The sequence below is a fragment of the Zophobas morio genome, unplaced genomic scaffold (genome assembly GCF_036711695.1).
Source record: "Zophobas morio isolate AGI-343-1 ecotype UQ-CSIRO unplaced genomic scaffold, CSIRO_AGI_Zmor_V1 ptg000407l, whole genome shotgun sequence".
Lineage (NCBI taxonomy): Eukaryota > Metazoa > Arthropoda > Insecta > Coleoptera > Tenebrionidae > Zophobas > Zophobas morio.
In genome coordinates, this window is record NW_026972511.1 from 50979 (window position 1) to 64194 (window position 13216).

At 33.2% G+C, this 13216-nt stretch overlaps 2 protein-coding genes across 3 annotated transcripts; one reads left to right on the forward strand and one right to left on the reverse strand.

Moving 5' to 3' along the window:
- Positions 1-1072: 1072 nt before the first annotated feature.
- Positions 1073-2067, forward strand: LOC135120673 (uncharacterized). Its single transcript, XM_064045012.1, has 5 exons — positions 1073-1180; positions 1234-1363; positions 1415-1462; positions 1658-1763; positions 1821-2067. The coding sequence occupies exons 1-5, from the start codon at positions 1073-1075 to the stop codon at positions 1999-2001; spliced, it is 573 nt and encodes a 190-aa protein (XP_063901082.1). The 3' UTR covers positions 2002-2067.
- A 2381-nt stretch (positions 2068-4448) lies between these two features.
- Positions 4449-7471, reverse strand: LOC135120686 (syntaxin-5-like). Of its 2 annotated transcripts, none has more exons than XM_064045030.1 (9): positions 7160-7471; positions 6822-6902; positions 6706-6769; positions 6512-6614; positions 6414-6459; positions 6319-6351; positions 4972-5072; positions 4788-4909; positions 4449-4728 (listed from the first exon to the last, which is right to left on the reverse strand). In XM_064045030.1, the coding sequence occupies exons 1-9, from the start codon at positions 7410-7412 to the stop codon at positions 4569-4571; spliced, it is 963 nt and encodes a 320-aa protein (XP_063901100.1). In that variant the 5' UTR covers positions 7413-7471; the 3' UTR covers positions 4449-4568. The 2 variants fall into 2 exon arrangements, with proteins under 2 accessions (XP_063901100.1, XP_063901099.1); XM_064045029.1 differs by having other exon boundaries at positions 6307-6351.
- Between the last annotated feature and the right edge of the window lie 5745 nt (positions 7472-13216).

Sequence of the window (13216 nt, forward strand, 5' to 3'; positions counted from 1 at the left end):
CCTACAGTACAACCTAATGATGCTTGACCAATGGTGTCGTCGTTGAAAAATTAGTATTAACGCGAATAGAGAGAGCCCTTTCTCTTAGGAAAAAGTGCACTGCCCCATTCCCGTTCCTGACCTCCAAATTAAGGTAATACCTTGGTGGTCACAAGCGATATACCTGGGTCCTTGTGGACAATAAGCTTTACTGGCAGCCGCACATATATAATATCGTGGTGACGGTCAAGGCGGAGGTTCAGACTCTACCCCTTTCTTTGTGCTCGAAGCAAACTCCGGTTGCACAACAAAGGACTCTTGTAGATGTTCTATATAAGGCCAATCACGACCTATGCTATCTATTGCCTGGTCTTACGACTCACCAGCAATAGTCTCTTTGCTTCAAGTGAGACAAAACACTTGCTACGCCTTATAATAATAATAGTTATGTCATCCTTTTAACATAGACTTGAATTTTATAAAATATACTAATAACAGGCGCTACACCCATGTCCTAGCTTGCGCCTTTATGCTTTAATTTTTCTCATATACCTCGTTTTACTCACGCTCATTTTAACTTTTTAAGGTTTTCATTTCTTGTTTTTAGTTTATAAACTCTCTTTTCTCTTGTGCGCAGCTTTATTCTACTTGTGTATTAACTCCATTATTGTTCTAAGCTTTATTAATTTTCTATGCTATTTCCATTACATTTTTATCCTTTATTTAGAAGTTTAACTGTGGGGCGTCCTTTATCCCCAAAGAACCTTACCATTTTAGGGTTACAAACCAAAATGTTAAAGATTATTAGTTTAAATCCGCTTACGAGGAAATGCGTTATTTTTTTAAGTATATTATATAAAGCTTAAGATAATAGAAGATACATAAACTTTTCGTGACCTTTTTTTTTTTAGATGTGTATAGTGGTAGAGTTCAGCCACATATGTAGAAATGCTTTATTATTATTACCCTAAGTCATCCTAAACTCAACGAATCAAAAGGTGCGTTTGGAGGTATATGATGTAAAATCACGCAACGCCCGAATTATTTATAGCCCTCCAATATTGCTTTCAACGTTTTGATAAGTTTAATGGCGATGTCCGGCGTTGCCTTCCGGGTTCTCTTTGGTTTGGCGTGGCTCTTATGGGTTATAGCGTTATTGGGAGCAGGATCGATGTTCTATTTTCCTTTTGTTATTTTTAAGGTTAATATTATTAAATTTTTTATAGTTAAAATAAAATTAATTGTAGCTAGTAGAGCAATGAAGAAAGTATGAGCTTTTCGATCATCTATGTAGCTCAGTCACGGCCTGCTATTACTAGTTTAGTAACATTATCTACTTGTATTATCAAGAAAGAAGGGCATTCTATCTTTGAATATTTAAACCGTAAGTTTAACATTTTACTTTGATCCTTATTTTTCTTATTGTTTTTATCAGCTTCACATACCCAGGAGTACCAAAATTTTTGCACGACTTATAATAGGGGTTTCTTATATTTGAATATCTTTTTTTTATGAGCTGATTGTTTACCAGAAAGGTGTATGTTTGGATCCCCAAGTTTTTTTTATACGCAGATTTTTTACTCTTTACCTTTCTTACTCAGCTACTAAAATTTATATATTTAACTTAGCGGAAGTGGAAGCGAATTTTTCAGATGTTTTACTTAATTTAATTTCCTAGGTATTTACCTTGTGGGAAGTTCTATTGCTGCTTTCCTTTTAAGCTTTTTGCTTATGAATACGTCCTTGCTCTTACCGCCTTTGGCTTACATATCTTCTTTTTTGGGGTAATTTTTTTTGAATCGGATTGTGTATTCCGAATCCTTAAAGACTTTATGTAAAAGGCTGTGCGGCGTGACCCTCAAATTAATTTGGTGGCAAGTGATTATAAATCCGCTTATAAAGGGCCCTTCCTTGGAGCCTCAAAGCTTTTACTTGATCCCCGTCATCATCGGCTGCACGGCTGCTGTTGTTTCTATATTTTACGCCATTGCTGCTAGTAGAGAGGCAAAAAGCTCATATTAAATATAAGTACACATTTTTAAAAAACATTAATAAAATTTGCTGTAAAGCAAGTTGCATATCTTTAAAGTTTTACTCTACTACTACTTCTAAATTAGTATTGTAAAGTAAGTATTACTAACACAAGATTTATGTGCTAAGGTTGGCGTGGCCGAATTTTTCTAGGTGACTCGAATTTATATATAGCCCTTTCCTATTACAAACTTCTAAAAATTTCTAGGAAGACTGCTATTAAATATATTTATGAAACTAAAAAGTTAATAGAAATTTGCTCCTGGAATAAATTGTCTAACATACTTAGTAATTGTAGGGAACACTATTACTAGCTAGTGACTAATAAAAAGAATAGTGAGAGATTATCTACGAAAAGCATATCTATTAAACTCTCAAAACTGGTACCTTATAGTGGGGCATATCGGGCAGGCTATTGGCCTTTGAATTCATGCTGTGTAGATCTTGCTTCAAGTCTTCAGATATTGTTTGTAGTAAATAGTTAATAAAAGTTGATATTTAAAAACTTTAATACACAAAAAAAGGAGAGACTTAATTATAAATATCGCTATGAATATTTTACTTTTTTTTCTCCCTTTTAATTACTATATAATTAAAATTTTTATCTACTCAATTTTATTTCTTATCAAACTTTTTTTCTAAGTTTGTTATTATGGAAGTCCAACCCCAGGTGATAACTCGCATATATACAACCTAACTTATATCAGAAAATACTAGAAAACTAGAAGAGTGCTTAAATTTTATCGGTAAATTTATTAAACCCAATTCACACCAGTTGTGTATAAGGAACGAAGTGGCGAAAAAAAAATGTTTTGTCAATCGCTATTAACTTCAACATATTTGGAACTGTTTCCTTGATAAAAAATGAAGGTTTCCACTTATTTTTTTATTACAAAGCAGCGACTATTCAAAGAAATTAATAAGAGAACTCTCGACAATACTAATACTCAATTATTTATTAACAATGAAAAAGTCCCTTTCCTTGCAAAAATGAATTAAGTTTACGACTTTACTTAAAAACCTTAATATAAAAATAATGTTTAAAACAAGAAAGATGTAAACTAAACCAGAATTATACATCTAGTAAAGCAGTATCAAGCACTTTACAGATAGAATTAAAAATTGGAATAGCTATGGAATGCTAATTATTATGTTAAACAACTTATAGATATTTAAAAAATATCGTTCTTTACTACTATTAACAAAAAAGAAAGAATCATATAATATAATCTTTACAAATATTATGAGTTATACCTTAAGGCGGGTGTAATTCTTTTAGACAGCTTTTTTTTAATGTCCCCAAGAAAACTAGTGCAACATACAAACACATTGTCATATCTTAAAGTGGTTGGTTTCACAGGCTATAAGTCCTCGAAAACTTGTATATTATAGGCAGTGAAGTAATATAACATATATAAAATAAAGTATATTTGCTACTTATTGTTGGTTTATAGTGAAAACGGGAAAAGTCTGTGGAGATAGTTGATCTGAAAATGGTGCAAGTTCAAAGGCTGGGCCAAGTTGGGAAAAGGTGAAAAATATGTATAAACTATGGCCGGAAAAGCAGCTAAAGTTGGACAAAACCATGTAAGAAGGTTATAACAAAACGGTTAAACCTGCTGAAGATCTTAAAAGTAGGTGACACAGCGTACGTGATTATAAAAGGTAATAGATTAGAATACGAACGTTGGAACGGCCCTGCCAATATACTAAAAGTTCTTGGCCATAGCAAATGTAGGATTCAGCTGGGTGGATGAAATAAATTTTGTCATCGTAATCAGCTTAAGTTAGTGAAGGTGGCCCCAACAAAATGTAATTACAGTATTTAGGACGCCTAGGAAACAAAATATATGTGACTCAGTTTTTTAATTTCCCCAGTAGAATCTGTTGAAGAAATAGAGGGATCTCTGACCCTGTTCCTAATACGGAAGGGACGCACATGGCTTGATCAAGCAGCTACTCTCAAAGATGGGTGGATAGATTTTAGAAATGGAGGGAGTTTGGACCCTTTTGAAGTGCCTTCTGATGAAGAGGTTGAGCAATACAAGACTATAATACAAAAGCAAGAGCGAACTTTTGCACCGAATAGATCACGTATAATTACTTCGTGCCGACATTTGAAGGTTCCGCAAAGCTTTTGTGAGATTTTATGAATCTCAAAAAATCAATATATTCCTAAAGGCTTCTAATCCTTTATAAACGCTTTTTTTCCCCATTAAATATAGTTTTAAGGCTATAAGGCTGTAAATGCAGCATTAAAAAATGGTACAAATATTATTTATGTTCACTACACCACAAATTTTTGCCTGAATTTTATATTTAGTGTAAGTATTACTATAATCTTACAGTCTTGCGTGGGAGCAAATACCCAAGTATATAGTTTTATTAACATGCACTTTTATAGAAATTTAATAATTCTCTTCCCAAATTACTAAGCTGAATACAGAATAAAGTTGTTAGTATAAAAAGTCAAGAGCTCAGGAAGCGCTGAAGAAAGCCATCTACGAGTAAAATCTTCCAAAGTACTTAAAAGAAATTTCAAGAGCCACAAATGAGGTTCAAGCAAAAAAAAGTGTAAAAATCAGAAAGAATACAATCAATATGGAAAATATCTTAATCATTAGCCACCGATTGCTAGATATACTACTAAAATAACGCAATAGTTCCGTATGAGCCAAGCTAACATTTTCTTCTGCGTAGCCAAGATTGTGATCAATTCTATTATTTTATTATAAAAAAAAAACGTTAGCAGTAGAAAAATTTAACAAGAAGCCCACCTTTCGAGATCAGGCATTTGCTGGTTGAGAATTTCGCCGAGCTGCTGAAACACGCCTGTAAGTTGGTGGAGTGTCTTAGAAATTTCCTCTACGGCGCTCGCACGACTGTCCAAGTAGCTTTTCTACGAAAAGTGGGTTACGAGTAGAGATTAACTTTTTATTTTTTTTAAACACACGCTCATACTTTTGGGGAAGCCAATAGCTGAGCGTCTGCGAGTCCCATGTCGATGGCGCTAGGGGAGTCCTCGTGAGAGTAAGGCGCATCCAAGTAGATAAAGCGTTGATCTTCGAGGTCAGATTGAAAATGAACCGTCAAAAAGGCAGAATAATAAATTCAAAAAGTAGCACTTGATAACAATTTTATTATAAGCTTTAATTTTTTTATAGGAAGGAGTAAAAAAGATCCTTCGTGGAATTTGCTAGTAAAATTTATTGCTAAAAAAGGCCGCCACCCCAAAATAATGCTCACGAATTATTATATATATCATAGTTAAAACTTTTATATATATATAAGAATAATTTCCGAAAAAATAAAAGATGGCTACATTTTGATTTGAAAACGTAGTATTGTTTAATTTTTATTAAATTTAAAAATTTAAGTGAAAATCTAAATTTCATATTTTGCGTTCTTTAAAAATACCAAGTTCATAAATATAAAAGTTTTATCAGTTGATAAGCTCACGTGAACATCCTTTTTACTTAATAATTGTATAAAAGTAAGTGAAGAAAAAAAAAAGCAAAAATTTGAGTCGACTTTCAGCAGAGATTTGACAAAATCTTTGCCGTTTATACAAATTTATAATAAAATAGTAAAATACAAACTTATTTTATATAGAACAAAGAAGCAATTAAATTTTTTTATATAATAAATTATATATAACAAAAAATACAGTTAGTTCGAAAAATCTATTTATAATCTAAAAAATTAATAAAGAAGAGAAAATATATGAAAAACTTAATAGCCACAATTATCAGGAAAAAAATCTATATAAAAAGGTATAAATTTTGATAAGTTTTTAATTGTGTATATACGGTGCTTTTGAAAGTGTTGATTAATTTCGAATAAATAAATTATAATTATTGATACTAAAAAGAAGCCAGTTTGAAACAAGAACGCGAACTAAAGAAAGATATTTTATAAAAGATTATAGTAAGTAAATATCAATTTTAAAAATATTAAATAAATTTAGTAAACTTATTTAAATTATTAAATTTAAAAGCAACTTTAATTTTATAAAGAGGCCTAATTCCATAATTAAAATTTAGTAAGAACGTTTGCTTTGCACAGAAGAGTATATCGGCGATAACAAATTCCTAACCTAACAAATCCCACAAACTACTACGTAAAAAATTTAAGTAAAAAAAAATTGTTTTAAAAGTTATTATTTACCAGTTGCACATCCTCTTAAAAACCACAACTAGGCATAACTATATAATTATAATTTCTATAAGATATTAGTAATAAAATATGGTAATTTAAAACCAACTTATCAGAAGGGATTTATAAATTATTAAAGACCTCCAAACTGACCTCGGTGGCGTAACTTGGAGGACAAACTTGACGCTGCAGGGAAAAAAAAGATTTAGATTAAAAAATCAAGAAAAGTTAGGAGTACTTTATCGTACCGGGTGGCGAGAACTGAGTACGCCTTTCTTGTTGTCTTCTAAGGACCTTGATTTAAAATTATCAGAAGTAGTGTACAAAAGTTATAAAGTAAAAATACCTCCGTTCGAGATTCTAAAGTTTTTTTAAAATCGACCGAAAGGCTGCTGACCTGATCCTTAAGGAATGCAATTATATTTACCTGGTGCTCACCTTCCTGTTTGCTATGCAAGGATAAAAATTAAATGCTAAAACGTGTGACTTTTTTTTTTTTGTAACAAAGTAAAGTGTTGTCAGTAAAATATGAACAGGAACTTCGGCGTGCTGTGGATACTTGCATTACGAGATTGCTGCAGTCGCAATATCTGTTGTGTAAGTGCTACATAGGAAGTTAGCATTCGTGTAAAAAAACTTAGCATATCTTTTGTTACAAGTGAGATCCTGATTGATAATAACAGTCAATTCCTGAATTTCCAATGGTTTATCGTTAAATAAAGTTAGTTTCGAGGTAACTGTTTATAAAATTGTAAATAAACACTGCTAATGTTAAAATATATTATAAGCTTCTAAATGAACTTATTTAAGGGGGTGACTTACAACCTTCTTATAAAATAGTATACAAAATGGTTTAAACTATAGAGTATTAAAGAGTAGTAGGAAAAACAAGAAAAATATATAATAATATGTAATATAAACTAATTTTTACTCTTTGTAAAACTTTTGCAGACAAACGTGCAATTTTTTTTTTACTCAATACAAATAAAGTTACGTAGTTTTAACTTCTCCAGTTTAGAAGTAGTATTTTCTATATCGTCCCTTAATAACTGGGCAAAATTTTGAAAACTCAGCTCTTTTTTGTCTGCGGAGTGTATATCTTGAATATTATTTTCTGGATTTGTTACTCCCCCAGAAGTATTGCATGGTTTCAGAGGGCCTTTACTTTTTCTCTGTGTAAATAGCTTTACTGTAGAAGAGAACTCATTTGTTCGATCCCTAAAGGTAACCGCAGAATCATCGACCATAGTACTCCTTGATTACGGTCTTTATGCTTTGGAAAGCGATAAGCACCCTGGCCTCACTTTTTATCGAAGGATGACTTCCAATACGACATACCACCAAATCGTGGATAATTGATTTGGTTTTACTTAAAAATGGCATAGCTTTGCGCTCGATCGACTCAACAAATTTCGATTACGTAGAGCTCCCTATTGTATATATATATTTTTTTAAAACAGTCCTGTAGAATTCAAAGGTGTTAGTTTCGAAAAATAGTATATCATAGATAAATAAAAAACAATATAGGAAAGTCGATAATTTATTTGAAAATCTTTAACTCCCTTGAGAACCTTGCCTAACCTTAATTCTAACCCTAATTCTAACCCTACAGAAATTAAAAAGGGCCAAAGTGTGCCAATTCGATTATAAATTGCAGTCTATATCCTCGGGTGGCTAACCCTATCACATCCGTAAGTATCTGAAGAAAATAATGCTGGGTTCGCTTAAATTTTTGATTATTATGTAGAGCATTATGATTGACTAATAATACTGGCATAAACTAGGGGAAAAAGGAATACGAGGGTTTAGCTTACCCCTCTTACGGTGCAAATTAATAAATTTCATATTTAAAGTTATTAATTTTTTATTTACTTTTTGCTAAAAAAAAAAAAAGTAATATTAGTTATTTTGCACATTTTTTAATGATTTTATAGAAGTCCACTCCATTTAATTTTCCTTTTTAAAAATAACTACCTATATGATATTAAGATGTAATTTTATTAGATAAAATGAAAGGTCTTAAAATTATGATTTTTTTTTAAAGGAATTGTCGAGCCCGTGTGCCCTTAGAACCGAGCTCGGCAGAAATCGTTAAAATGTCGGCTTCATAATGTCACGTGGAAGTAAAATTATATTTAACAATTAGATGTATACATTTCGTAAATTTACAAGTGTAAATTTTAATGCAGATGTTCGCTATCTAGAAGTTTCGATATGCTTTGCAATGGAAAAAAGGCAACCTCTGACTTCAGTGATTCATCGGTAACCATATTGCTCTTCTAAATTCGTTTGTCTTAGTTAGACACTACAGATCATAAATATTTTGCTCACCGTAGCGTTAGCAAGTAGTAGTTTTAACCCAAGCAACGCTTGTCTTTACCAAATATATATATCCACGGTTGAAGTAAGTGGTATTAAACCACGATTTTATTAATCCTCTTGAATTGTTTGCTTGCCGAATTATTGTAATCACTATAGGCTTGGTATTTAAATGAGTCAACTTTAGCAGGCAGTGTTGATCTTTGCGTAAAAAAGGTCTAATTAAAGTGGAGGGCATAAAATATATTTTTAGGTAATGTAAACCAAGTAGCTTTGGAATACTTACTCACGTAACCGGGAAAAACTAAAAATGAACCGGATTTAGCGGCTTATATGGCCACATTTTTTATTAAATTAAGGGATCATTCTCTAAGTACGGTGCTTAGCCTCTCCCGCTTTGAAAAGGGTTTTATGTTATTTCACTTATTTAAAAACTAAATTTTACATTTAATAAAGTTTAAGAAGCGTGAGCAGCGGATTTTCAACTGGGGGAGAAAAATAGGTCCGATCATCTTATATCTGTAGGGGAAGATTTAGAACTTCGGGGAAGCCAAAGAGATGAGAATATGTAACATTCGTGTAACAGTGGTAGCACATGGCATAATAAACCACCCGGCACGTTATTAATATTTCAGCGTTAACTTCAATACATATTGCTAGATAATAATTATCATAATACAGGAATTGTTACCATATACTTCGCACAGTCGATGTTTCATCTTGTGTACTGAGTCAGGCCAATGCTAGTTTATATATTACTTGTAAAGCTCAATAATTTTTAACTACTTGGGAAGGGTGACTGGTCGTAGTTATAATAGTAATAACGGTTACAGTAATAATAATTGTAAAATAATAATAGTAATAAATATAATAAATATAAACAGTAATAATATTAACTATTGTAGCAGTATTAATAGACTTTATTCCAATGTGATGTTTATACCAGATAAATCATAATTTAATAATGTTATCTTAGTTGCTAAAATATTGATGTTTAAGGCATCAAATAACATTTTTGTATATTATTAATAAATTATTTTAACTGGTACCGCTTCTATGTTAGTCTTACATATATCAATTCTATTTAGAAATAACGCTTGATAAAAGTATTTAAGGGTACAAGGTCCAACTAAAGATAAGATACGATTAAGCTTTTTTTATATAATTAGGACTGGAAGTTCATATTAACATATAAATAAGGACTAAAAAAATAATTTTGTATTAATAGAATATTAGTAGTTTCTTATTTTATTAATAATATTTTGCTATCTGCACCAGCTGACTAAATTCTTGTAAACAACCTTCTTCAGGTTAGGCTTTATAATTATTATGTCTACAAGCTAAGGAAATTCGAGCTGTGATTTGCCTGTGATTTGTTTATTGTAGTAATAAGCTGTATAAGATAATTAGAGTTGCTCTTTGTTGCGCGTAGTTTTTTAAGGACGACTCGAGGGGATGGGAGTACTGCAAATGTCTTATTAAACTTACAGCTATTTGGACTTCGACCATAATTAATAGACTTGGTTGAGCAATTATGTGAGCAGCCTGGTTGACAATTTTCTATCATTGTCTTGTTGCTTAACTTGGTCGATAAGCATTTCATGCGCCGAAGACAAATCTTTAGTTTAATGACAAAGACAGGGTTCTAAGGCGGCTTACAATATTGCTCTTTTTTTACTCTTTTCTTTAAAATATGAATTGAAAAAGATGAAAGTAGTGAGCAAGGATAGTTAGCTGTTGCGTTACTTAAAACTTTACCGCAGCCATTAATTCCTCGAAATCGAGACCTTTTTGTAACGATTTAAAAAATTTTTTAGGTGCATGTTGACGTCCTATAATTTAATTACTTTTTAACTTTACTGCATTTACTGTAAAAAAAAAAATTTTATTTTTCCAATGATTAATAATAATGTAAGTTTTTAATTAAGTGCAAAAAATTTATTTAGTTTCTGGTGTATAAAATTTTTTTATATAATATCGTGTTTATTTGTGGTTTCCCTGGGATAAATTGTTTAAACAATCTTCAAGTTTATTTAATTTTTTTTTATTAGGTGAACTAAGAATAAATATCTAGTTATAATTTCCCTTTGATGACAACAGTTCGGCAACTAGCGCAGAAAGACAAGGTAACTGAAGGTAGATAATCATTACATCTTCTTTAAAATGTTCCGCGTTTAAAGGTCGACTATCATAATTAGGTAGGGCATATCAAAAGCGAAGGATGCGAAACTTTTATAGTCAGGGGCGCGTCAAAAGCGGGGCATAGGGATTTTGGGATAAAGCTAGAGCACTTAATAAAGGTCCGGGGGGAAGTTGGGGGGGTGTGTGAGTTCTCAGTTTGTGGTAAAGAGTTTTTAAATTATTTTATAAATTGGTTCCAGTGGTTTCCCTAAAATTAAAAGACGCAGTCTTTTACTCTGTCAGGGATAGAGTTTGAATTGTTGATAACATTTGCTGATGTTTGAATCAATACTCTTGGTTAAGCAAAGCGAGCGTGCTGACTGCTGATAGGGGTTTGAGCGGTGAATTAAGTAGTCTCACGTTCCTTGGCCTGGGGTTACGCTCGAATTAAAAAAGGTAGTAATTTGATATTGCATAGGAACAGGCTATTAAACTTTTATGACTGCCCAACCTCCAAAAAGGTAGCCAGCTTAAGCGGTTAGACTGTCGTAATTTGGAAGAAACTCGACTTTAGTAGTGTTTCATCATAGTTTCCTATTATATATTGAAGTCTCTAAGAGAGGTGGGAAAAGGATAGTCCACGTTTTATATAGCCAACAACTTCTGTTTTTGTCGTCGGCATTAGAGAAAAAACCCTCAATAATGGTGCGGTCGCCGCCTGCGGTTAAGGTCCTTTAGCTACTCAGACAGCTGTTCGTGGCGGTGGAGCGAGTCTACTGTCGCAGCGTCACAGTGTCTAGTAGAGTGTTGCCAGTAGTACAGCGTGTGAGGAGTAACTGTCAAGTGCAGTCTTAAGGCCGCATATTTTTTAGACTAACAATGTCTAGCACGCGTAACATGCCAGGCCTTGCCAAGCGAGATGGATACTGAGAGCCGAAGACTCGAAACCTGAGTCGGATATAAGCTTCGAAATGCGGTTACTGCTTTCTGTTTTTTCGTTAAAAGCTTCATCTAGAACTTTTAAAAAACTGATAACATTAAAAGAGTTGATACCTAAGAGGGGTAGTGTTTTCCATTGGACTTAAAAGTTGCATTATCAGACAATGCCCCTTGATCTGAGAGAGGTAGAGGGGTAGCTTAACTACAACGATGCTCGGTAAGCTTAAAAAGATATTGGATGGTGTGGGTGTTGTTAAGCTTCCTTTAGCCAAAGTGGCAAATTTTAGTTAAATGCGGTGCCGCTTTATCCAATATTTATTTTTCGTCCTGTTAAGTTCTTTAAAACCTTCCACTTCCCCCAATTCTTTATTTCTATGTATATTGGATATATACTTATGAACGGACACACTAAAATAGCATTATTCGCAGAAGCTGCTACCTATTTTCTCTTTTAAAGCTCCTACTTTAAAATTTAGAAGAATTTATCAATTTCTAATAGAAAAGATTACTTAGACGAACAAAAACCTTCAAACATACAACACTACCAATGCATTCTGTCTGTCAAAGCTTTTAAGAAAGCGACAGGGGAAACAAAAATAAAGTGAAATTAGATTAAGCAAAGTAACTTTATTGACAGCTTTTTGTGGTACTAATTAATGTTATAGGCCAAGATGTTTTTAAGGAAATTTCTTTTTGAAAAAGGCTCTGCAATGACATATTTACTATCATGGATAGCCTTAACAGCACATCGGCTATCTAAAATATAAGAAAAAAAGAAAACGTAGCCATTCATTTTCCACTAATTTCTCACCATTTTATATGTATGGGGAGATATGCTAACGGATGTGTGAGTTCAAAGTGCATTCTGGGAACCTGGGAGCGCACACATTTGCAGGGTTCGTATGTAAGTTCTTGAGCCCACTAATGGTTAGAAAAGCACGTTTAAAAGAGACAGTAGTTGCATTTCGGGAAAAAAAACTTTGTCTTTTAACCCCAAATCCTCATGCGACGTGCCATTATGCACGAGTAAGATGAGTTGACCCCAGAAGCTTGTTTTGTTGCGTTTTGCAGGAGGGCAATTCACGTAATTTTTCATGTGTCCAAGAAGCAGAGGCGTAGACCACTGTAGGGCGCACGCAAAAGGCGGAGTTTTTTATTATGAGAGACACTGAACTTTTTGAGCTCAACAGCAAGTAAAGCGCATGGGCGGCAGCTTTGGTCTTAGCATCAAATTTTACGTGATTCCGCCAAGTTAGTCGCTAATTAATAATGACGCCCAAGCACTGGGTCTGAGAGTCCTATTAGCTACTATCAACTCAGGGTTAGAGGCGGGTAGTGTAGCGCATTTTCTCAAGATGAGAATTGTTTCGCCTTTTCAGTTAATGGTTGCCCCCCACTGCCGGCATCTGTTGGCAAATGTTTTCCAGGTAGCGTTGTAAGTGTTGCCGAAATATTGAAGGGCTCTTAAAGAGCGCGTGTTCTGCAGTGTCGTCTGCGTTGAATGCGATAAGAGTGCGAGAGTTCTCAAGGGAAAGCCTTGTCACCGGCTGTCAGTCGAAAGGATGACGACAGCGCAACGCCAGTTCTTTCTCGAAAAATGCGTTGTCTTAAAATCAACGCAAGTATGCTTGAAGAGTAACGGAGTAGCTATGCACATTGTTTGCGTGGGAAA